Genomic DNA, 26,268 nt, shown 5'->3' on the forward strand with positions numbered 1-26,268 from the left:
ATAGTTTGTCATTGTTCCAACAACATTCTGATGTTAAATATATAGTTTACCTTTGGGAGCCCTTCTTCCCTCCAAGAGCTAACAGCTCAACTGGCATATACACATACAGACTCCTGCTGTTTAAGGTTTGTGATTTTGATAATGGAACAAGAAATGTACTGCTTTCAAAAGTGTACTAGGTTCTACTTGTTAGCTTCTTAATGGGCTTAGCCACCAGTCTGACACGGATGCAAAAAAATGTACAGACTGTCATGGTAAGAAACATTAAGTAAGACCACTTTTTACCACAGTATGAGTTTGTAAAGAATTGTTTGTAGGGGACACAGACACTTGAATTTTGAGATATTTGGAAAGGCTGATAGGGTTTCATGTGGCTCTGTTATTGGGCCGTTATGAAGCAGACTGCTTTATTTTAAACTTCTCAATGTTTATCTTTACAGCCTATTCAAGTTATCAACAGTACCATAGAAATGGTAAAACCAGGAAAACTTCCCAGCGGCAAAACAGAAATTCCTTTTGAGCTTCCATTGCATGCGAAGGGCAACAAAGTTCTATACGAGACATATCATGGTGTGTTTGTCAATATTCAGGTGAGACAGTTTTCTGCGTAGGGAAAATGTGATGAACTTGCACTGTCTGCAGGAACTATACTCTGAGAAACTTCTCTAATTGCACTGTGGGAGGAAACTATCTGGTGGTACCCTAACTGTATGTTATCAATATTTTTGGTTTTGTCAATTTTGTGAAGTTATTGCAATGCTTATGTACAGTAACTAAAAATTAAAGGTCCTTTAAATTAAAATTCATGTTCCAGCTGTGGGGGATTTTTTAAATTTACTGAAACTCTAGTAGGAAAAGATTATATATTGGTTCAAACATTTCCCAAACATCCATCATTGTGGTATTTGGGTGTACTTTACATGGCTTAAATTGAGTCAAAAGTTTCACAATTCCTTTCAGCTCGCAGCTGTTGAGACCGAACAAAAATTGTCCCATTAGCTAAGTCTCCAGGATTTAGTACTTCAGAGACAGTGGAAGGCCTGTGTGAAGAGAAACACTTTGGATTTCTTTCCAAACATGGCATAACAGCCCTTTTAAGATCTCAAAACATTATCAGGAGATTATATAAAATCTCCATAGGCTTAAAAATTATGCTTGCACTTTTAAAACAAAATATTTGGGATTGTTTTTTCCTAAGTAGGAGTTTTGGTTTCTGTGTTACTTATATCCCCTGTTGCAAGGATCCTCAGATACAGCCTTGGAAATGTAAGAAAGAAGAACAAACAAAGTTACTGGGGTTTTTTGTTTTGTTTTTGCTTGAAATAAGTTTTGTCTTAAAGAAGGAATCTATACTGTTCTTCACCCTTTCACATCTATATTTTGGGTTTTTTTTTTTTAATGTAGGGCCATTTTATAAATTTCGAATCAAGAGGGATTGATTCATTCAGTAGGTTCAAATATGAAGTATAGTGTGACAGTGATATCCTAGCACAGGATATTGTATTATACCTGTTTTACACATTTAATGGTTAATAAGATACATTGCCTGAGTTAAAACTCTTTCTTTAGTCCCTTCATTTCATGTAGGAGCTGTTATTAGTTTATGGGATGGGGTCTGTGAGACCTTCTCTCCTCCCTGCTGGAGGTGTCAGCAATGTGACACTACCTCCATCACTCCCCAACTCAAGGAAAACCCACTCAAGTCAGGCTACCAGCAAGACTCGATTCCCCAGAAGCCGAGAAGGGCCAGGAGGAGACATTGGCCAATCAGGAGCCAGCAGATCAGTTAAGAAAGCTTTCCTGTTCCCTCACAAGGGGAGTGCTGGGTGAGATATACTGAGGAGCATTTCCTCTGTCCTATCCCAGAACGCCAGGTCCAGATCAGGGCCTTGACTTAAAGTGACCAAGTGCTTGCCTCTTACATTTATTTGTTAGTTTGTTTAATGGCAGAGACGGCCAAATTCAGAATTTAACTGTTTAAAGACTGATGACAAGCTTATGGCATGGGCTGCCCTGCTCTGGAATGGCTGCCACATCTTGTGAACTGAGGCAGGAAGCGCTTGCAGTGCCATGCTCAGCCAGCAGGGAATGCAGTGGAGTAGCTACACCTGTGACAGTTTCTTTTGTGTACATTATAATATTTTCTAACTCTTACTTTATTATGTAGTAACTTGTATCTCCCATTTTATGCACTGTCTGTAGTATTATACCCCAAAAGAAAGTGCTTACAGTTAAGTGTCTTTCGATGAAACTTGAACATGACAAGTTACACAAGTGTTGCCAAGATACTTTTTTTAAAAATACCAAAACAGATTGACCCCTCACTTATCTGTTAGAGAGGAGTACAAATTCACTCAGGACAGGGCTACACGCTGTTTTGGAATCTGATATCCTATGCTCATATGTCACCAACATCCATTCCTGATTTGGTGGCAGCTTGCTACATAAGATGATGCAGTCTCTCTCCTTTCTTTCCCAGGGTCAGGTACAGTTTTTCCTAATTTCTTTTTTTGAGGAGAAGTCTCTTATGAATCTTGGTAACTTGTCTGAAATGAAAGGGGACAGAAAAATATTTCTGCATTACATCTTATTGAGTAAATCTTACAAGAAGAAGAAGAGGAGGAGGAGAAGGGTGTATGCAGACTATTACAGGAGGACTTAATAATCCATCAGTTAATTGTAATCTATAATTACTTTTATAGTATAAGGAGTGGTGAATGACATGAATTTGGTTCATGAATAAGGGCTGCACCTCTGTTACCTTTAGTGCCAAGTAGAAGTATGGCCATGTAATATCACAGCTGAGTTTTACACATACAAGCCACAAAATTGAAAGCTGTGGTCCCTTAGAAACCAAACCTCTTTGCTTGTGCATATTTCCTATGACTTTATATAGCAACAGATTAGCTACCACATTGTATACACATTTAGGCAGACAGTTACTGTGGGAAGTACAGCTTTGAATCTTTTGATTTTTGTATTAAATGTTTTTACCATAATGTTGCATTAATATTAGGTGGGGGGGTTTCTGACTGAAAAGTTTTCCTCTGGTTAATGTGATGTAAGGAGGCATTTTGAAAATCTGGTCTTGAACATATATATTTTTTTGTACTAGTGGGAGACTTCCCCCCCCCCCCTCCCCTCCGAGAAATTTTATGTTTATCAAGATAAAGCTCAGAGGAATCCATTAAAACAAATTACCTTCAGAGAGATGCTTTGCAGTAGAGTACTAGTAAAGAATCACCAAAATCTTCACATCTGCCCCCCCCCCAGCCATTGCTGTGAGTATATAGTACAAAATAAACTAATAAAAACTTACTTTTTATAACTGAACCGGACTTGCACAGAACACTCTTGATGAAAGTGTATTTTATCAACCTGTTGAGATGTCAAAAGTAATTTCAAGAATATTCAGAGTATAACTATAAAATGCTGCATACACAGATACCATGTCCCAGATAAGACAGGTTTAATTCCAACCTATAAAGTACTGATGAGACAACCGCTAGAATACTGCATTCCATAATGGGCACCTTGGTCCATTAAAAGATGGTTATGATTGTAACAAAAACTAGAGACAAAGGGACTGGCTTTGAAGTAAATTTTTAGGTGGGGGGAGATACCTTATGCTCTCAATCCTGCAGCTAGATCCATATGGGCAGAGTTCCATTGACTCCAAGGAGCATCCATACAGGCATAAGTATCCACCCACATGGACTCGCCTGCAGGTTTGCAGGCCAAGAGTGCAGTTGGGTAAACTACAAATAAGGCAAGACAGAAGTCTGCAATTAATTGTAGGGTGTAAGTATCAAGGAAGGGGAGGTACTGTTTAGAATTATCCAAGGAATACAATTTAAGAGTAAAGAGATTTTTAATATCAGGGAATAACTTCTTAACAGTGATGTCTGCTAAAGTGTCAAGTAAAGGAAGGAAGCACAATTGCTTGAATTATTGAATCACTTAAAACTAGACTGGGAAAAACACTAAAAAATATAGAAAGGGAACAGTTCTGCTTTGGCAAGGGGATATACTAGGAGTGACCAAGTCACATCTCTTTCATCTCTAATTTTTGGCCCAAATCCTGGATTCAGTTAAGTTAATGGGCATATTGTCCACTGACTTCAATGGGAGCAATATCTGGCCTCCTATTTTAAACTTCTTCAGGCATGACCCATATTTTTCTTGAGGGGTGGGAGAAGGTGTTGAGCACTGAGCATGCTTGTGGTACTTAAATTATTTTTCACACAGACTCTTCTGTTGATCCCAGGTATCTGAAAGAATCTTCCCAGTTCTTTTTCTGACTCTTTTTATGCACTTATTGATAAAAGCTGAAAGGTCATTTGACTCAGCAGACTATTATCTCTTTTCCATCATGTTATTTCTACTGTTATGATCATGCATATTATCAGGATTTTCCATCATAAGTATAATTGGTGTATCTGTTCATTATGAATCCTGTTGTATGTTCATGCAAATAGCTTCTCATTCAGCTGCAGCAGCTGCTTTAAGGTAGTATTCTGTTTTTTTGTAATTTGTTTTTCTAACTTCCTGGCAGTAGGATACTAAATCTTTCATTAAGCATTTTAAATTCAAGAGTTAGTTACCAGAAAAAACAGACAAGAGACTTATGTCATGAGACAACACCTATTCGTAAAAAGCTTTGGATAGAAATATGATAAGCAACTATATTGCCAGAATAAAACTCATTCTAGTCTGTCTTATGCATGCACATGCATATTTTAGATATTTTCCCCTTTTGCAGAGCAAACAGTGTGATCTTGTACATCAGACTTTTCAACATAGCCAAGCAGTGATCATCCTTCCCTCTTCTGCTTGAAATACCCTGTCTGAAGAGTCATTACTCCATTTTCAATACTAACTTTGCCAAAGGTTCATTTATATTGAGAAAGCAGCTGTAAAAGGAGTTTATCCTTTCTCCCAACCAGAAACAGCGATGTAGAGACCTGTTTGCTCTCTGTGCTTTGCAGAGCTGAGGAACTTATCCTCTGAAATTATTTAATTATTATTTAATTGTCCTGTTACTGATAGGGATAAAGGAAAATACCTGATATTTTAAAAACAAATTAATGTATTTACAGATTGGCATTATGGGTGAGCTATCAGTTTGTTTTCTTTTTAAAAGAGGAGAAAAATTCCTTTTTCTACAGATTATCTAAATCAGTTCTCTCATATTGAACTTAAGTCTCTGAATTCCCTACATTTACTCTGGGCTTCTTCACAGTACGTCCCTCTACCCTTCAAAAAAGAAAAAGCATGTGTAATTGTTAGTCATGCCAGTCAACAGTAGACTTTGATGATATTTACTTAAACTATATACCTTTGCATATGGCTAGTTTGTTTCTAAATTTTATATCCTATTGACAGCGCTTATGGTGAAAGGCTTCCTTTTCTTAACGTTGGTGTTTCCTTTACCTAGTCCTCGCCTTGGCTTTCTTCCTAATATAACATCTGTTGTCTGGCACGTCTTTTGCAAAACAATACCAGCCTACAAGTTGAGTTGCTTTCTGTAATCCAGATATTTTGTTTATAATCATTATGGATTGTCTTGTAAGGTATGATTTTATTGGTATATATGTTACCTTTGGCCATTCTCCTATCACCTATCTCCTATCCTATCTCCTACTCAGTTACCCATTCCCCCTCCCGGTCCAAAATAAAACTTAATAAAAAGGTCCAGATCAGGCCTTTCCTTAGCTTTTCACCACCTTTCAGAGTTATTGTTTCCTGCACTGCTGTACCACCCCAGAAATAAAGTGAAATCTGACTTCCAAGAACAGTTTTTGTATAGAACATATTAATATCTGTTAAAATGGATGTGCAGGGGAGATTTGATCCAATGTTTAGGCTTTGGGTAAGAAGCTATGTGCTGCTTAAAAGTGTTTCAGTAGTTTAAATAAAAAAAATCAAATGAAAACAATTTATAAAGCCAAAAAGTGAAGTGGTTAAAATGTTTTTATTGTCCAAATTGAGAGGTAAGGTAAACATAAATTGTGAACAGTATATAATTTTTTTAATTCTCGTTTAGAATAATCCAAGATGTCATTAGCAGAAACATCCATCAAAGATTTTTTTTTTTTTTAATTTCATACAATTTCAAAAGATGACCTGAGTTCTTGCAGTGGTTAGGGATTTGAGAGATGAGGGTTCAATTCTCTGCTCTGCTACAGAGTTCTTATGTGACCTTGGCACTTACAATCTCTGTGCTTTAGTTCCCCACCTGGAAAATGCTACTTCCGTACCTTACAGGGGTGTTGTGAGGATAAAAAACGCTAAAGATGATGAGGTGCTTGGATTGTACTGGGCTCAGACAGGTACCTTAGATCAGTGATTTTCAATTGGTGGATTTCATCCCCCAAGGAGATCAGGAAAGGGAATTGAAGGGTGGGCATTGCAAAGTGTTCTGGGTAGGGAACATATCTTTCTATTATGTGATCAGCATTGAGAGCAATCAGGCCTGGTCCTGATTGCTAATTGAGAGCATTATTGCTGTACAGATATTCAACAGTTTATAAAGAACTGATAAATGATTAATAGATGTTATAGGGTTGTTAGATACATGAGTATTACATTGATATTGATGGTTATAAACAACCTGTTGGACTCTTCAACACTCTATAACCATTGATTAACAATTTATTGAAGAATATATAAGTAGTCTACTGACCTTTTATTAAACTACTTATAAATGGAATGTTAATATAAATAGCCAGTGAGACTTTGTGTTTATAGAATGATTTCTCTCTAAGTCCATGCTGGAGATGGAAGAAAGCTTTGATAAGACTCTTCTATCCCCCACTCTTTCTCACAGTATACCCTTCGGTGTGATATGCGACGATCTCTACTGGCCAAGGACCTGACTAAGACTTGTGAATTCATTGTCCACTCACCAGTAAGTTGGAATATAGAGATATTTAACTCTCTCAACTAGCTGAGATTTTCACCTCTGCAGTTTTGTTCTGTTTAGCAAAGTTTGGTGCCCAGTCTTCTATGGTGATGTTCACAAGATGTAATGGTGTAACTTGTATGTGTCCTCCTATATTAACAAGGCATAAGACCTAAGGGGCGGGGTGGGGGAAGGGAGGGAAGGTTGGTGTCATGCTTTCTTCTATGTTTTGAAGTTAGCAATATTCAGGTTTCAAGCATTTGTGTTACTATTTGTATTACTGTGGCACCTAGCAGCCGAGACATGAACTAGGATCTCATTGTGCTATACTTTAGATAACCTTTTCACCTTAACTTCTTTTAAACTTACTCTTCTAACTGACATAAATATGTTTTGGATGATGAGCTTGCTTTGTTGTGAAAACCTCCTGTTTCCTCACTCAGTCCTCCCCTTCTCTCTCCCTGCTTGTTCGGTTCATCTCCTAGATACATACTGTTCTACTCAGTATCTAGATACTGTGGTGATGTGTGCTCCCATAAGTACTGTATCTTTTGGATGACCTGATCTCTCTCTCTCTCTCTCTCTCTCATGCTCCCTCCCCCAGGTGCTAAGCATCCTGAGCTCCCATTGGAGGTTGAGAGCTTTGGGTGCTCAGCATCTGTGGAGGGAAGATATCAAGCCTCTTGTATTCAAATGCCTAAATTATTGATTTGGGTCCCTTACTCTAGGTGTGGAAATAGGCCTGCATCAAGTTGGAGACAAGTTTACAGCCTCTTAGAGTCTGACTACACTGCAGTTAGACACCTGTAGCTGGTTTGTGTCAGCTGACTTGGGCTCGGGGTAAAGGGCTGTTTAATTGCAGTGTAGATGCTTGGGCTGGAGCTCAAACTCTGGGGGGTCCCAGAGCCGAATGTCTACTCCAGCCAGCCATTAGTTCTTAATTGAAATGTAGACATATCTACAGGGACCACATAAAGCTGGTGTCCTAAACGAGTTGTTCTCATCAAGTTGTTCACAGATAGTGGTAGGCTCAGAAATGACTATTGTAACTAATGCCTTGATTCTGCAGTTAGTTCTGTGCAAGTGGACCCTTGCACCTGTGTGAAATTTATTGCAGAATCAGGGCCCACATTTTTAGCTGTATGGCATGAACATGTTTTGCCTTTCATCATGAAAATGGGTGCAACTGTGATATCTATTGATTATAGATGTGTGCAGAGCACATGTATAAGCAATATAATCTGCACAAATTTAACAAGCAAAATACATTTGCTTCCACCCAAAACTTGTTAGAACACACATGATGCTTAACTCCTGTAAAGAGCTCTTTAAGAAGAGCTCTAATATACTTAAAGATGTTTTGTTCCCCTCGTCATCAGTGATGAAAATGAATACAGTAGAACTTCAATAACCTGCACAAAAATTGCTCCTATCAGCAAAGATTTAATAGCAAGACACTGTAGAGATCTTGTTCCTACATTTTGTAAAATGAAAAATTATACTATGCTACATTTACTAGTACATTATGAAGTATTATAAATAAACCACAGTTATCAAAATAATGAGCAGCTTACATATTACGCAGTATCCTTGCTTTATTTCTTGTTCATAGTATAGCACTCATTAGTTCACAAAATTCAGTAATTCCCAGTCAGTGTGAATTAATTAGGTTCTACTGTACATAAAATTCTCACTGTCAGTACACAATATTATTTCCCTTAACCTTATTTCCTTTGCCAGAATTCGTCAACTGTATTTTCCCATTACTGAAAATATGTATTTATTTATGGCTGGCAGTTTCCCAGTTTTGCTGTTGTACACAAACTACTATGGACTCAAAGTAATGGAGAGTAAAACAACTGCAAAATTCAAGTTGGGCCTTCTGATGATGATACAATACTGCACCAACTCCCAACAGTGCACAGCTGGGACCCTCATCACTGATTGGCACACAACAAATCCTTACACTTATTTTAAATGGAAGCTTTGCTGAAATGTGAATGGAGCTGAACAAACATAAGGCACCTCATTGGGATGAGGGTGAAGAGAGGCAGTTACTGAAGATTTAAAATGACAGTTATGTTTTCCTTTCTGCACAAAGTGTCAGACTGCCATTTCAGCAGCAATTCAGGGCCTTTTAAGTCACTTTAAACTTACTTTCTACAGTAAAACCTAAAGTAGGAGGTTGTTAAATATTCCAAATATATATTTAAAAAAAAAAAAAAAACATAGGTCCTCAGCTGGCAAAATCAGAGGAACAACACTGAATTACACCAGCTGAGGATCTGACCCAGTAAGTTAAAAACAGCTACTGGGCCATAACCTGCTTCTAAAAGAGCTCTCGCTGGGCGGAGTTAGGGAGTTGAAATAGTGCAGGTAGGGAACTTCAGATAGAGAGGGTTAGAAAAACAATCAATATGCTCAGGATAATAGAGGAAGTGCATATATAACTTTCCCTACTATTTTCTCAAATCTCCTTACTAGGAAGGCTGAGTAATACTGGAAGGACACATTGCATCAGACCTCACAAAACTTTTTAAAAAAAGCCAGCACTGATATGTAAAATCAAGAGCCCTACTTTAACAGCATGGCAAGGTGTGCATTAGTTGGCTATTGGTTTAGAGTACTCAACCTTGTGACTCACAACACAGCATGCTCAGGGCAGGCACCAGTAGCCTAGTAGTTCATATCGTGTCATGGTTTTACAGTAATGGCAAGGATAGTTTAGAATGTCAAAATGTGGTTATTTTGTAAAACGTGGTGACTTGTGTTTGTTCCATGTCATAATCATGTCCTGTTTTCTTGCAACGTCCAATAGACTTTACATGAAATGGGTCAATTTCTTATTAAAAGAATTACACTTAGTTCTCTAAAGACTATTTCAAAGTTAGACATTGTAAAGTGATAAGGTCAGCTTCTAAACTGGTCTTGCAAGTAATGGCATATGAAAAGGGATTCTTTTCATGATTCGATGTGTGTACATTATGTAAACTCTATATACTGAGTGTCCAATATCGATCCTACCTTTTCATTTCATTCCAGCCTCAGAAAGGGAAGTTGATGCCAAGCCCAGTGGACTTCACAATTACACCTGAAACCTTACAGAATGTTAAAGAGGTAAACCTTTTGTTTTAAAAAATGCTTTAAATGGTGTTGAGTGACTCTCTTGTCTCCAGTGTGAATTGGTGTGAGGAGTGAGATCAGTGGCTACTATTAGATTCTGCTCCACAGCTAGTCATAGTTCTTCCTCTCCTCTTTTGCCAGTTTTGATTCCTGACATGCTGAGCAACATGTTTAATGGACAGCACTGTCACTTGTTCTTTTGTGTTGATGCTGTATTGTTAACAGAGCTTTCCTCAGTAATGGTTACGCGTTATTTTTTTATTTCCCCCTCACTGGGAACCAACCAAGTCAGTGGAATATGGTAGCCAAGAGCTCCCATTGACTTCAGATGAAGCTGTGAGTGCTCAGCACTTCTGTAAATCAGACCCCAGCATCTCAAGCTGAGCACCAGAAAATGAGGAACACACAATCACTTTTGGCTTAAATGACTTGCCCAGTGTCACATAGCTATATGGTGATAGAGGCAGCGATAGAGTCCAGTTCTCAGGGCAGCATTCACTGCCTTAACCCTGAGACCCTCCTTTCTCTCCCTACAATCCCCTGCCTCATTCACTAAACACCTTCCAACTGCCACAAAAGATAAATCAGGTGTCCTACAAGCAACGGCCTCCTTCACTCAAGATCCTGATTCATCCACAGTCCATCCTGTGCAGGGACCTAGTGGGGGAAAAAAAATGTTACCATGTAATTAAAGACTGTATCACAATGCTTACACTCAAGGGGGCTCCATTAACATTGCACAGGCAAGCTTGATCCTGGCATTTTCTAACTTTTAAGGGTCCTGACTTTCCAACCTTAATAATCTTTTAATGTAGGGTTTTTATGTACTTCAGTAATTCTTATGCTGCTTTTTTCCACAAAGCAAGGTTTTGCCTACTTAGCATTCTCTGTGCTTTTTGTGATTAGTCATGTGACTTTTTTTCCCACTCTACATTTAGAGAGCCTCGCTCCCAAAATTTCTCATCAAAGGTCATCTCAACTCGACTAACTGCATCATTACACAACCACTAATTGGGGAGTTGGTGGTGGAGAATGCAGAAGCTGCAGTCAAAAGTATTGAACTACAGTTAGTACGTGTGGAAACCTGTGGTAGGTTGTTTCATGTAAATTAAAATCTGAATATACCACACTGGTTATCTGAATATTTATATTCTAAATGGACATAGCACACTTGTCTAAAGCAGTAGTAGAAATCATTTGCAAAAGTTACTTTTTGTGTATCAAAAGTATCTTTTTTTAGGGTGTATAGATGTAATTGTTAAACAGTGGTAAAGTCAAAGCTCTAATGGGTAAAAGGAAGGGTGTTTGGTTTTTGGCTAATGCCTCCAGCCTTTGAACTATGTTCAGTAACTTTCTAGTAGAATTAGTGCTACTTTTTTTTGTTCACCCCAATACTTGTTTTCTCCAGGTTGTGCTGAAGGTTATGCTAGAGATGCTACAGAGATTCAGAATATTCAGATTGCTGATGGGGATGTCTGCAGAAGTTTGTCTGTTCCAATATACATGGTATTCCCCAGGCTGTTCACTTGCCCTACGTTGGAAACTACAAATTTCAAAGTTGGTAAGGACCCAGCTATTTTTGAAATATTGGTACCTTCGGAATCAATGTGAAACAAGCTGCTAGTTTCAGTTTGGTTTCTAGTGGGCAAGGGGCCACAATACAAACTACCACCACTGACACTAATGAGCAGCTTTGCAAGGGAGACCAAGGAAACCTTCTTACCAACAGAGGTGGTCCTATACCAGGGTTGAAGTATATTACCAGAGCAGTGTGGGGAAATCAGCACTACTGTTCTTTGAACTGTACCTGTTGTGGATAAAGAGGACTCAGGCTCCAAGCCTGTCAGGCCACTAGCTTTAGGGAATACTAAATATACCAAGCAATTTGTCTCATTAAAAACCTCTATACCATTCCTTTAGCTATAACCTTCTCCATTCAGAACTAAGTTCTCGATCTAGCATATATTGTTGTTGTCTTACTCTTAGTGGTTTCGTACGTAAGTGGTCTAAACTAGAACTAAACTAGTTGTGACCAGAAAAATTCTCTGGGAGACGCAGTTTTAATGGCAAAGATCCGGTAGGGATTAAATATGCTGAACACTCACAGCTCTCAAGAGCAGCAGGAAATTCTGAGGGTAAAATGCTGAAAAGTGATGCTTTCCTTCCATTATCCCTTTCTGTCATCACTGACACACCCACCATTCTCCCAGTCACTCAGGCCTGGAAGTTGGGGGTTGTCTGTGACTCCACTCTATTGACTCGCAGCCAGGCCATATCCAAATCTGTCAACTTCTTCTTCCATAGTGTTGCTAAGATTGTTTCTTCATCGATGCACACCACAAAAACTCTTGTCTAGGCTCTTATTTCCCCTCCTGAATATTACAGTTGCCTCCCTCCTTCCTGACAACCTCATCAAATATTCCATTTATGGACATTTGAAACGTTTCTGCTAAAATCATCTTCGTAATCCATAGTTCTAGCCAAGTTTTCTTCTTTTGAATCTATCCCCTATATCGCTTCTCCTTTTCCACTACATAAGCTTTTTGTGCTTGCGTTTAGCACCCTCCACAATTTAGCTCCTCCCTACTTATGTACCTTTGTATCTTAGTATCATCTCCAATTACATTTCCTCTGTTTCAACAACTTTGATCATCCATTTTTGTGCTTCTCTTATATGTGCAATGCCCTCCTATGGATTTATTTGGAGAACTACTACCCTAAACCCCTTCAAATTACTCCTCAAGATCTACTTCTTACTATGATGCCAACAGTAAATTACTAGCTAATTATGGCTAGACAGGTGGCTACCACTAATGCAATTAATCATATATTTTATGGAGCTACTTATGCTGACAAATAGGCTGGAGAAGTTGGTCATTTTATAGTGCCCTGTTGTTTTCTGCAGTGTTGAATCATCTAGCAACAGATAACCCTAAACACTAAAAACAGCTTGAAAGATTTATCTCCGGTGAAGGCCGCTGAGAGCAGGAGCCACAGAATTATCATTGTTTCTACTGTACCATTTGAGTTAATACGAGAGCTCTCTTTTTCCCTAGAGTTTGAAGTTAACATTGTTCTCCTCCTGCATGATGATCACCTCGTCACAGAGAATTTCCCACTGAAGCTCTGCAGGGTGTGAATATCCGGAGGAGAATTGCTAATGGAGGAACAAGGAAATTCTTCAGCTACCAAATGGAAATTCAGTTCGCATCTTCAAGCTTATTTTAATTGAAGGACTAAAACATTTGCTCATCCCACTATTGACTTCTGTGTTGGAAGGGAGTGCATTTCTCTGTAACTCTTACCAAACACTTTGTCTGTCTTCTGATATTATTAGTGAATGTGCTTTTCTGCTGAGACTCCTGCCAGGTATCTCTTTGAATTGGACAGCCGTGCCTCCCTTTCTCTATTTGTTTTTCTTAAGAACCCTTAAGGGATGTATTTTACACATTCCTGTCATGTGTACAACACCCAGTAAGTTTCCGTGATTAATTCATAATTTAACACTTGTGCTAACGCTTTAAATGCTTCCTTTATAAGGATCCTTGTATCTAAACAGCTAACCGGCCCTGCTATGTATTGGTCCTTGAAGGAGAGACTGAGATTAGATGTTTCCTAAGCCTCATCATCATATGGATGCTGGGAGACCTAATGTTCAAGAAATGTTTGAGACCTTTTAATGAACGGTGCTACAGAACTGGAACACAGTGTTATTGGATCAGCATCACACAAAGATATGAAGTGAAAGGAAACTAAGTATGTTTCAGTTAGATTAGGAAGTGAATCTATTAATCAGGGGAACAACCTCAGAGCTAAAGCTTTTTATTGTAACAAAGTTGATACAACTATCACACTCTCATTAACTTGGTCAGTTACTTGCATAAGTTCTACTGCAGTGCGAGGACCAACCTGTCAAAAGAGGTTCTAGCTTGCAGTTGTGGCAGACGTCCTGCGCTTGATTAGCCATTCCATGTTAATTTCTTCCCCCCCAACTACTGAGTTCTTTACCTACAATCTAGTTGTGGTGCGAAAACGTGGGTCCTTGCTTTGCTCTTGTGGCCATGAGAGCAATCCGATGAAAGCTGCTGTCAGTATGCCTGGCTGCTATATTGTAGACTAGCTCCTTCCTATGCCTGACTTTATTGCCAGGTAGAATACTTTACTATAGACTGTATAAACATATTTATGTTTTGGCCACCCCGGTTAACCTTTTTTATGCAATATGGTATTATATGGGTAATTAACTGTATCTGAGCCAGTTACTAGTTGCTTCCCCTTTCATTGGAAGGGTTAGTTGACATTTGCTGAATATGTCAAGACATAACTATATTAGGGGGTGTGGGGAAGGGGAAATGCGCCAGGCAGAAATGAGTTGGGTTTTTTATTATTTTTTTAAACTATTTTCTGATAAAAGCCCTCCATTGCTTTTTTTAGTTAGCACATCTTTATTGGGTAGACACCCTTAAGCTGCCACAGCAGGAACTAAACCAGGAGACCATCTTGTTTTGGGGAGGTGGTGTAGGGTGGAAGAATTGTGTTTTTGATAATGTAAGAAAAAGTACGTATAAAGGCAAAGTGTGCTTTTTCTGAATATACATTTGCAAATGAAACCGTCAGGGGAGGAGGAAGAGGCACTGTAAAGCAAAATGAGCAGGCACCTAAAACGTTAACTCAATCTTGAAGTAAAGACACTTGACAAAACATCTGATTTTGGCTTTACAGCTCCCTTCATCCAACAGAAAAATACTAAATTTTCCAGCTGGCTATTCAGGCCTCTGCTCTGGCTAATGGCAAAATCCTTGTTCAGCAGTTTCCATGTTTTAGGAATAAAAACCTGAACGTCTAAAAATCTAGTTTAACAACTTGCAGTATCAGCACAACATTTTGGCATTAAATCGTTCAAAATCCTCTCCTTAGCCACTGCAAAAGCAATGTTTGCATGTGATCTGGAAATACTATTACAGGATCATTTGGGGGGAAATGAGGTCTGTGACTTTCAAAGAGGCAGGATGACACTAGACTGCTAGCTATTGACCAGTACCAAAATGGCCATATGAATTTACAGATTTTTAGGGATCTTTTGTAAGCATGTAATGAACATCTAATGGAAACAATATATAAATAACACTACTATGAATCCTGCATTTAGATTAGGGAGTACTGACATTTTCACAGCATATACAGACCTATACCCTCCAGCACAGAATTACACCAATCTAGATCATCCCACTGAAGTTCTTGTTCAGATGTGACACCTACTGGAGTGTGTGAGACAAACTATGAAGATTATTCTGGATCTGCTGAAGAGGAGAGCATGTTAAAGCTCCCAGTTAATCTCGCTACATGGATGATAGCCTTTCAGCTAGGAATATCAGTGTAATAGAAGAAACACTATTTTCCTTAGGGAATAGAGAGCACATACATCCTCCCCTTCTATTTACTAAGCCGTTTGGCTGAAAAGATGCAGAGGGAGAGAAAAAGCTTGTCCTCTAAAAACTAAGCTATGATTAGCAGGAAGTCCTGTGTATATAACCTCCCTTGTGCTTAACTGTACGTCTGTTTCTTTATTGTTCAGGTATGAAAGACTCTAGCTGGGTTCTTTGAACACAGTGGTCCAGATATTTTGTACTGTTTACAGCGTAAACAATAGATTTTTGCCCTCATGTTGAGAGTGGGTAGATGGTAATTGGGGGCCCCAGAACCTTAAATTATCAGGTTTTTTTAAAGACATTGTTTTTCCACTCTGCTGAATTAGGGATTGGTGGAAGCCTGAAGACTCTCATCTGTACTTTATTTACATTTTTCATAGTCTCTTTTCACCACTACAGAGGGGTTTGGGACTTTTTGACAGATTAATCTTTACCATGAATTAAAGTTGATGACTCTGCTCATCTATACTCAAATGTTAGCAGAGCTGGTCAAATTCCAAGGCACAACTTAAAATGTTACCTGCTGTAGAGTGACAGTTTCTTTACTTCTAGCAGCATTAAAACTGGAACGTAAGAAGCATCCAGAGAAGGCTGTGACTTCTTGACTTTTTCCTCAGCCCTCAATCATCTATTAATTCAAAGCCCTTCAGCAATATCCCATAGGTCAAATTTGAAAGTCCCCAAAACTCTGATCTCACCGAAACAACTATGATCTAGCACTTAAACCACAACCATTAAATACTGATTAACTTTAAACAAATCTCTTTACTTCACACCATTAGGGAAATACCATTAAATCACAATCTAACTAGTTTTATTATCCTTTTCTAAATTTTGTAACCAGTTTTCTAGACTATGGCCCTTCATATTACTTCATGACCATAAGTCTGCATCCATGGAGTTTTGTCCTGCTCATTTCAGGAAAGGTAGCTGTTGCTTGCAGTGAATTAATTTTTTGTCCATATAACCTATCTGAATTCTGAAGCAGTTTGGACTTTTAAAGTGAGCTACTGATGGTAATCTCTCAGACTTCCCCTTTAAAGCTGGAAATTATATGTGAAGTAGCTTTTTCCCTTTCAAGTCTGTGGACTGGTCTATAGCTACATCGCTTGAGGGTGTGAAAAAAACCACACCCTAGAGTGATGTATTTAAGCTGACCTAACTGCAGGTGCAGACAGCATTAGGTTGATGGATGAGTTCTCCTATCAGCCTACCTACTGCCTCTCTGGGAGGTGGATTTCCTACACTGAGAGCAGAACACTTCTTGTCAGCATAGGCAATATCTTCAGTGAAGTGCTACAGTAGTGCAGCTGCAGTGTTTCAAGTGTAGGCAATCCCTCAGGTAGGTGGATTACCTATGCTGCCAGGAAAACCCCTACCTGTCAGCATAGCTAGTGTCTACACTGAAGAGCTACTGCGGTGCTCGTGCACTCCTGTAGCATTTTAAGGATAGAAGAGCCCTGTGTAGCTAGATCTGTCACATGTTTCTAAGATCAGGGAAATCTCTAACTGTACTAGGTAGAAAGCTCATACTTAAAAGGATGGGATCTGTAATCGGCAATCCACCCTCAAAAATACTTTGGACTGTAGCAAGGGAGAGGGGCAGTAGTAAATGTTTAGTGCATGTCAACACCGAGCTAGCTCTTTGATGCTGGTTTTGCAGTTTCCAAATAGAAGACAGTCCTATCTAGCTGACTTCAAGTAAGTGAGATTTGGGAACTAGCATTGAGCAGTTTTCAAAGTTTTGCTTTTTTTTAGTTCTGGAACGCTAGAATACACTTCTGCACCAAGAGGTGAAGTCTGGTGCAGTAGAACTGCAGAATACATGGAGTCCTTGCTGTAGTGAAGTCTTAGATACTATTGTGACAAGTGTTTTTAAAAATGTGTATGAATGAATACACTTATCTTAGTCGCTGAAGGACCTGCACTGCAAAACCAGCAGCTCACAGATTCATATCCGCCAACACTGTGGGGCAAACATGGCCTATTCTAAAGTTGTGTTATTGGAAGTAGGGTAGTTGCTGATTGTGCAGGGGCTCTTAGGGTGAGGAGCTGCCATGTTCTTCCTACACCCTGCAACCCACAACAATGGAGAGGAGCTGGAAACACATTGTCATCACCAAATACTGATTCAATTACTACTGGTCCCTCCACCCATCCAGACCCTTTCCCCACCCCACTCTGGAGCACTCACCTCACCTCTTTTATCTCCAACTGCTTTTTTCCTTTTTTTCCCTTCTGATACTGGATGAGTCTGGGATGGGGGCAGCTGGGAGTCTCATTCCCAGCCTCTAGGCCAGTGGTGCAGCAGGAAGCCTTACATGCAAGGGTATGGTGCTGGGGAGCAGGGCTGATCGCTCCTGACCCTTTAAGGAGGCAGTGGGAGAGTGGAGAGATTGAAAAAAAAGGAGCTTTGCCGGCTCTACATGCTGAGGAAGGAAGAAAGCCTCATAACCCGAGTAGCAGCTCTGATTGGCTGCATACCCTGGTGGGTTTTCCTTCTAAACTTGGAGGAGAACCTGAAAGCTCACAGTATTAGCAGCCCCCCTCCACATATTCGCATACACAGAAAAACCTAGCATTGCTTTCCCGTCCCCCATCAGCAAGATCTTCACCACCTTTCAGGCCTGTCTGGAGGCAGCAGGACTTCTTCATTCCCAGCAAGGGGCCCAATCTTCACCTCTCGGGGTGGGTGCGGAGGAGGAGCCAGAAGAAAGCAGCTGCATGGAGCTGGGCAGTGGCTATTGTGAGGGCTGACAGTCTGGGCAAGCAGCTGATTGATTGGCCCTGGGGTTGGGGGCGAGACTAGAGAAGCAAGGCCAATGAGTTGGGTGTTGTCCCACTAGGGATTTATACTATATCAACCTATAGAGTTGGCAGAGCTGAGACTGACAAAACTGGATTACTTAACAGTGGACTTTTAAGGTAAAGCGTTATAATATCTGAGATTGCTTTGGGATGGGCTCTTCAGCTAAGGCCGTTGCTCGGTAAGGGGGTGTGTGGCCACTTGTACAGGTTTCACTGGGTATTGTACCGTTCAAGCATGCTTTCCAAAACTGCTCTGAAAACCAACCCCGCTTGAAGCTACCACTGCGCTTCACCATCCTCCTAGCTGTGGCGCTCTGAGGAGGACTGTTGAAGGGGGGGAGGAGAGGGAGTTCTGCAGGAAGAGCAGCGCGAACTCCAGAGCAAGGTGGGAAGGGATCTCAACGCGGAATACAGACAGTCATAACCAGCGGAATTTTTTAAATTGAAGCCTGCCCTGCATTTGACCGTGTGGAAACGCAGCAAATACTACTCCTGGGGGAGTGTGTGCCATGCAGAATTTTTCCCTCAGAAAATACATTTTGCAGTTACTCCTTTTGCCCACCTGGGGCTGCTGTAGCATCAGAACAGACTGCAGCTGCAGACAGGGAAGAGAAAGACGCTGCCTTCCTCACAGTGCCCTGCCTATGCGGCCGGCCAGGTCAGTGCATTGGGTTATGGGGGGATGGACAGCATGAGGCTGCTGGGAGGGGGGGAGGTCCACAGATTGGAGTTCAGAAGGACAGACTGGGTAAGGGCTGAATGGGGGTGGGGGTGCAGGGCCGGATGTGGAATGGGGTGCAGGAACACATAGGGATAGTGGAGTGGCTGAGTAGGGGCACAGGGTGGGGGTGCAGGGCCATGTGTGGGGAGGGGGTTGTCTGAATGGGGGTGCAGGGGGAGGGGGTAGCTGAATGTGGATGCAGGGCCACAGGGGGAGGGGTGGCTGGGGATTGCAGGGCCATGCAGGGTCAGGGGGAGAGGTGGCTGAGTGGGGGTGCAGGGCTGCGCGGGGGGCAGCTGAGTGGGGAGTGCAGGGCCACATATGGACAGGTAGAGGAGGTGGCTGAGTGGAGGTGCGGAGACACGTGGGGGGAGGGAGATGCAAGGATGCATAGGGATGCGGGGAGGACGGGTGGCTGAGTGGGGGAGCAGGGACACATTAGGGACGGGCAGATGTACCTGACTGAATGAGAACAGCTAAGGGTGAGCCAAGATTTGCAGAGTGGAGGCTCCCTAACATTCCCTTCCAACCCCCAAAAAAGCCTTCTCCCACCCACACCCAACAACCCTCCATGTTCAGACCCAGGCTCCTTCCCAGCAATTACTTCCCTCTCCCTCAGCTCCTCCATTACCCCTGACTCCCCCAAGGCTTTGCACTGCTTCTGAGGGGTGCGGGAAATGTGTTTCTGTATTGTTGTTGTTTAAATGAATTATTACTCGAGTTCTATATTAATAGGACTAGTAAGGAATCTATTTGTCAAAAAACATTTCCCGACTCTCTTTTGTTGTCTGTATTGTTACAGACATACTTGCTGACAGGTATTTGGAAATAAATGACCAAAGTAATTGAAACTGGCGTGATTGTATTGTGTTATTTTGACAAATAAAATATATAGAACTGTAGAATTTTAAAATGTGCACAGAATTTTTCATTTTTTGGAGCACAATTCCCCCAGGAGTAAAATAAGGTACAGTAATCACAGAGCAGCATAATTCCCTCTCTAAATTAAAGCATGTTATTCCAAGATAAAACTGTAGTGGGAATCTAGAATTGAGCTAAAGTTATCCTAACAAAACTTTGGAAGCTACATCATCTTAATGACAGTAATAAAGTATTTCCTACCACCACTGAGTGATCTAAATTCTTACCTAATGCTCCTTGCAAAAGCAGCAGCCATCAGACAGACATGTTTGTTCCACTGTGTCACTGCATGCATAATTTGGATTTCAAAGACTGCATTGGCCTTAGTCAGAGTCCTTTTATAAAGTTGCTAACTCTTTAGCTAACAAAGAGGATCAGATAAAGAACCAAAGTAAATACAATTCATTGGTTTTGATTATATCTGATATGAACAAAGTTTGCTTAAAACTGACATACAAATCCTCTGAATGGGAAATTTTTAAAATCAAAGAAATTTTAAAGAGAACCCCACACAATTTGATCGTTTTAGAAATATCTAGTATTCTCCTCATGTTATTCAGTTGCAGCCACCAGGGTGGATTGATTAAAATCTGAGCGATTTTAATCATGATTTAAATCAACAAACAGGAAATCTTGATTTAACTCATCATTTTTAATCTTTTGCATTTGTACTTCTTAATTTTCCTAAAGAGAGCTTGATTCTCATTGATTGACAACCATTGTAACATGTTGATTTGCAACTAAATATAGCCAAATTTGGTTCTTTTATTTTCTAACCAGGAGGCTATGATATCTATATGCATTTATTTAAGCTATTATGTAGATTCTCACATTTATTCAGATTCTTTATATTGTTAGAAAATGGTGAATGATGCATTTGTTATTTACGCAATGATTAATTTTTTTACTTGTGTTTTGTGTCAAAATCTATTTGGATAGAAATTAAAATTCAATTAAAATGCACGAAACCAGCATTTTGAATTTTTTTTATTATTAGTTTAATAAAACTACCTTAAATGTCCTGAATATGTAAGAAAATTATTGAAATGGTTTGCATTGAAAATTAACTGGTTTATTAAAGAAAGGAAGTATCGTCTGTAGTTAGTGAATTGAATTGATGGCCACCATGCCATCTAAAATTTTGAACTAGTAGAGTTCATCCTCTCATACGTCATTTTTATTTATAGATTGGTAGAGGAAAACAAGCTTCCCTAGTTCTCCAGATCCCAACTGATTTCTTAACTTTGAATTAACTCGTTGAACAAACTTAAATGAAAAAAATACTCTTTCTGCACCTGCAGAAGAAGCTATTGCTGTCAAAAGGTGTTTTAGCATTGCAACAAACCCTGGTTTCAGGTGCTTAGCCAGTGGTTTCTACCAGTTCAGTGCTTTTGACTTTCTTTAAAACTTATCAGCAAAGATATACTGCTTAATATTATTGTTTTAAAATAATTTAAATGACTGTAATAGTTTCTAGTAAATGTAGGCATTAACGTGGGTTGTCAATTTCAAATTTTACTTTTAAATAATTTTGGTATTTTTTGAAAGTAAACCTAGATTTCATTTAAATCCAGAAAATGTCATTTTTTAAAAAAAAAATATTTTGAATCATATATGTTTATCCACACTACTGGCAACTAAACCTAGGAGCATCACTGGGTAAATGTTGAAAATTGTGACTTTCTTTTTTTAAAAATAATTACAAAAGTGTTGCCTGTGACTGTGTGGTGTTTTGTTGGTACAGTGAAGCAGAAAACTTTCTTCTATATAAAAGAATATATATATAGATTTGCCACTGAGTCTGCAATGCTTCTCTAGTGACATCTCTCAGAAGGAGAAGAATCCATTAACTGTTTTAAGGATGTGAGGTATGACCTTGGGGAAGTATTTGCACCAACTCATCACCAAGTGTTAGATTTACTGGGAGTGATGCACTGTGGGGAGATTTTTGCCTCACTGTACCAAGTTCAGTTGGCACACACAGGCAATTATTTCCAGCATGACAGTTACCTGAGTGGAATTTCAAATACTTATTACAAATGAGGGCGCAATGCTCCAGCAAAGGAAATATGCATAGGCTGCCTCCTCAGGGGCAACATGTCTCTGTGGAACTAGAAGAAACTTTGTAAGCAATGAAACAGATTATAGTTAAAGCAGATGCAATAACTACTTGAGTATTTTGTGACTTTTGTCTTGCTAGCATGTGATGATATTGCTGTTCCTGTGGAAGACATGGTGGCCACAGCCAAATTGCGGCCACTTCATTCAGTCACCAGGAGGCAGTATGGAGAGATTGGACAAAATGTTAGGGGGCAGCTACTGCACAGTTTGCAATTTTTCTTCAGTTAGACATAGTGGGGTCGGCAAAATAGTGTCATGCCCTGAAAGAGGGCGGGATAAATGCCCCCGCCCCCACCCCGATGATCAAGAGCAGAGTGGTGCTGCTCCTCCTCCTTGGGGAAGAGGGAGCATAGGCCGGCGTTGCTGAGGTTCCACACCCCGTGTTGGGCTAGCCACCTCGAGAGTTAGGAGTTACAACTTCAGGAAGTGCTTGTGTGTGCCCTTGTACTGGAGCTGAGAGAAGGGAGAGGAAGTTGGAGGGTTCCCTCAGAAAACATGGCCCGCTCCAAGTGATGTGGATCTTTAGAAAGACTGCCGCTCGTGACGATAGAGACAGCACTCATAGTGCAGAATCCTGACCAGGCTTCCTTAATATTCATCTCATTGTCTCTGAGTATGCCTGTGGTGCCCACTACTGTGTTAGAACTGGGTACATTCTGCATCTCTATTTGTATGAATATCTTAAGGAATGTAATTGCTGCAATCATATTCTGGGTCTTAACTGCTCCCCCATTCACAACTGAATGACTCTACCTTGTCTGTGTGGATGTTGGAGTCAATTCAGTACTGTTTCTGGGATATTCCAACCCACCACTACATCCCTCCTTTCTGCCTACAGCATAGGAACAAGTCTGGTGATCCAGCAATCTCCTACCTTTGTTTTTTTCACCCTTTATTTATTTTTGGACAGGAGCGGGCTCTCTCTCCAGCCTGTCAGCACCTGGGGAACACATCTGTTTTTTACTTCCTTAGCTGCACTGGCTCCTTCATGGCAGAGCAGTCCAAAGAGCAGCAAGGGAAACCCAAGCAGTTCTCTATTTGTGAAGCAACTCTTTTTCAGACACTGAGAGACTGAACTATGCCTTAGCTGCCCACAGCCCACCAACCCTCACTCTGCTAGGACAGAGCTTTGAGACAAAAGGAGAATGAACTCCAAGAGGCACCAAAGGCAGCGCTCTCTCTTAATTTTAATTCCTGTTCCTCAGCTGAAGAGGAGCAGCTTTCAGAATGCAACCACGAGGGCGGGGAGGATTCTGCTGCACAGCTTCGCTCCTCATTCCTCACTAACAGGTAACACCTCTCACCTGTGGAATTGGGGGGCAGCCCGCTGTTGCTGCTGGAGCCTCCAGCTCAGCTCACCAGCAATAATTCTTCCAACAAGGGAACATGTTGGCAGTTCAGTTTCTTCTGATTGCTTTGTTTTATATAATTTAACTTTGATTTGTTTTCATGCAGCAGCGACTTCAGTTCAGCTTCCGGAGCCACTCTCACCCCTTAGCACAGTGGCAGTGAAGGCCTCCAAGCATTGAGCCATATGCAAGAAGTGGCACAGGCAGCTTCCCAGTAGCCTCAGCGAGTGAGCTATGTCCTGCTGCCCCAAGCTGCCAATCTTCACTCTGGCAGCGCCTCAGACCCCACCCAAAGCCACAACTCAGCTGTGGTAGGCTGGAGCAAGAACATGAGGATTCCTGCGGAAAGGAGAACCCCTCACAGGGCTAAAGTCTTGCAAACTCCAGAGGCTCCAGGACCCAAAAAGACAAAAACATCCCCTTCATTAAGGCAATTCATATTGTTAATGAGCAAGTGGTGTAAAAATCACAGGTTAAACCTTCTCCTTCACCTTTTCTCCCTGGAGGGGAGGGTGTGCTGGGGCTTTTCTCCTAAACTGAAGCTCTCCCCGTGGTCTGTATCAGGTTCACTGCCCTTCCCCTCCATGTTGCAGCATCTCTGGGTAAGTTTCAAGCAGCCCTGTAATGGGAGTTGTGCTTTTCTTTCTTTCAGCCCACAGCCCCTCATCCTGCCAGGGAAAGGAGCTCAGAGCTAGAGGAAGGAGTCCCTCTAGATGCACAGACACACACACAGAGGCTGTCTCCACAGTAGCACACACAGAGCGTGTCAGGAAGAGGACTCCCCATTCCTCATGCAGCTGCACCATTTTGGGATTACAAGGGGGTAAGTGAGAAATCCTTTCCTGTGTTCAAAATTGATCCAGATCTACTGAGTTAAGCCCTGAGTGACCCTACTTCTTTCCTAAAGTGCTCAGAGGGCTGCTAGCCAGCCTGGGGGGAACAGACAGGCATAATTTCAGGCTCCCCCTCTTTTGGGCTATTCCCACAATTAGGATATTTGACCATAGGCATAGTTTGTACTCCTTTTAGTAATTTTCCATTGCTCCTACCTCACCCCTGATTTCAGAGGATTAAAACTAGACTGGATTTCCAAGGCTTGCACTGCTTTTTAGCATAAGCTTTGTGAGGGTTAAGTACCATTGTTATTCTTAAGTATTCCCATTGCCCCGGGCTGGTGTGTACAACACCAGTCAGCAATGGCGGATCCACATACATACAGGCATTCATTATACAGCAAGATTTTTATATTACAATTTCATGATATCAATCACAATTCATATATTGTACAGACATAACCCCAATTTTTTTTAAAGGGAGACAAATACATAATTGCTTTTAGGTTTAATGTAACTTCAAGTTATTGTCAATGCTCATCTGTTCCTGGAGTGTTTCTACAGCTTTGGAAGAGCTCCTGTGGACAGTAGCTTGAGTTGAAAGACAGTGACTCATTTCTGGAACTTGAAAGCAACAACACAAGACTACTTCCAAATTCCACGGGTCAGATGCATTGTCCATTTTTATGAATGAGTACAGAAGCTGCTAGCAGAAAGAAAATTATCTGGTAAGAAACTTCTCATTCTCATTGTCAAATTTGACAGTGTGTGGTAAAATAGTGGCCATGGTTGAAATGCAACCTGGAAAGGATAAGGCAGCAGAAAGCCAATGAGGAAATACCTGGCGTCCAAATGTAAACTGGAGACTGTACTCCTCCTACAGTCACCTTTTGAGAACATTATCAGGAAGGAATAGTAAAATACCACCCAGAGCAAATGCCTCAGCCAACAGGCCACAAAGTTTTACAAAATTTAGGAAAGAACAGTCGTGTTACTTTACAGTAACTGTAATTCTTTAATATGTGCTGTCCACATGGATTTCATTCCTAGTGCACATGATCCTCATGAATGCAGGACTGGATTCATTTGGCCAGCAGTGTCCAGGGGGGCTGCATCTCTGGCCTGGATGTCCTTGTTCCCCCCACTGGTGCTACCACCCTTCAGTTCCTTCTCCAATACTGAATCCCAATTTTGTAGAATTCTGTAGTAGCAAGGAACAAGGGCAGGTCATGGAATTCACATGCACAAGACATCTCGAAGAACCTAAGTTACTGCAATACAAGGAGCCATTTACTCCTTTGACTGTCTGTCCAGAGAGATCCCACTTATGGTGACCTTCCAACAGTTACCGCCTTGCTTAGAGTTGGTTGCTAGGAGGCCTATTTAAACAAGGATTGTTGAACAGCACTACTAAAATTGGCATCCGATCCAGAAGCCTCAACTAAGGAATGATGTTGGGTAAAAGTGTGTACTGAGCTCCACGTAGCCAGCCTACAGATTTCAGAAGCCAGGATAGTACTAAGACTTGACCATACAGGTTGTTTGCACTGTAGTGGAGTACACACTAATCACAGAAGGATCTAATCTGGCTAAGTCACTTAGCTTTACGGCAATCTAGTTGAGGCAGTTCTGCTTAGGACCAGAATGGTCTGAATTTCAGTTGAACAGCTTCTTGTGGTGACAGTTAAACAGCCAGCACCCAGGCTGTTAGGTGTAATGATATGATGCTGGGGACAGGATCTGACTCTAGTTCTGCAAGACAGTTGGGTATGGCAGGTAACTGGAAAGAGGACTGCGTTGACAGGCTCACCAGATCAGAGTACCAAAACTTCCTGGCCCATCCTGGGCCTACCCTGATCATCAGTTCTGTCTTGCCTCAGTTTCCTCAGAACACACTGCATCATGGGGATGGAGGGAAGGCATACATTGGACCCAGTGTCCATGGGATAAGAAAGGCATCTTCCAGGGAACGTAGGCTTGCACTCCTTCGGGAACAAAATCAGTGGCATTTCTTGTTCTGATCTCTGGCAAACATGTCTATTGTTGGGAATCACTACTT

At 40.9% G+C, this 26,268-nt stretch overlaps 1 protein-coding gene across 10 annotated transcripts in view; it reads left to right on the forward strand.

Moving 5' to 3' along the window:
* Positions 1–26,268, forward strand: part of VPS26C (VPS26 endosomal protein sorting factor C) — a 66,635-nt gene that overhangs the window by 8,123 nt on the left and 32,244 nt on the right. For 3 of the 10 annotated variants that reach the window (XM_048867048.2, XM_048867067.2, XM_048867058.2), the window contains exons 3-10: positions 441–590; positions 6,830–6,910; positions 9,947–10,021; positions 10,966–11,116; positions 11,436–11,588; positions 23,233–23,317; positions 23,483–24,199; positions 24,763–24,937. In XM_048867048.2, the coding sequence (XP_048723005.1) occupies positions 441–590; positions 6,830–6,910; positions 9,947–10,021; positions 10,966–11,116; positions 11,436–11,588; positions 23,233–23,317; positions 23,483–23,525 (738 nt within the window). In that variant the 3' untranslated portion in view covers positions 23,526–24,199; positions 24,763–24,937. Of the gene's footprint in view, positions 1–440; positions 591–6,829; positions 6,911–9,946; positions 10,022–10,965; positions 11,117–11,435; positions 11,589–12,932; positions 13,047–13,083; positions 16,037–23,232; positions 23,318–23,482; positions 24,200–24,715; positions 24,938–26,268 lie in introns of those variants that run through there. The other 7 variants (XM_075132807.1, XM_075132818.1, XM_048867076.2 and 4 more) reach the window with 7 other exon arrangements.

The sequence above is a fragment of the Caretta caretta genome, chromosome 1 (assembly GCF_965140235.1).
Source record: "Caretta caretta isolate rCarCar2 chromosome 1, rCarCar1.hap1, whole genome shotgun sequence".
In the NCBI taxonomy this organism is placed as follows: domain Eukaryota; kingdom Metazoa; phylum Chordata; order Testudines; family Cheloniidae; genus Caretta; species Caretta caretta.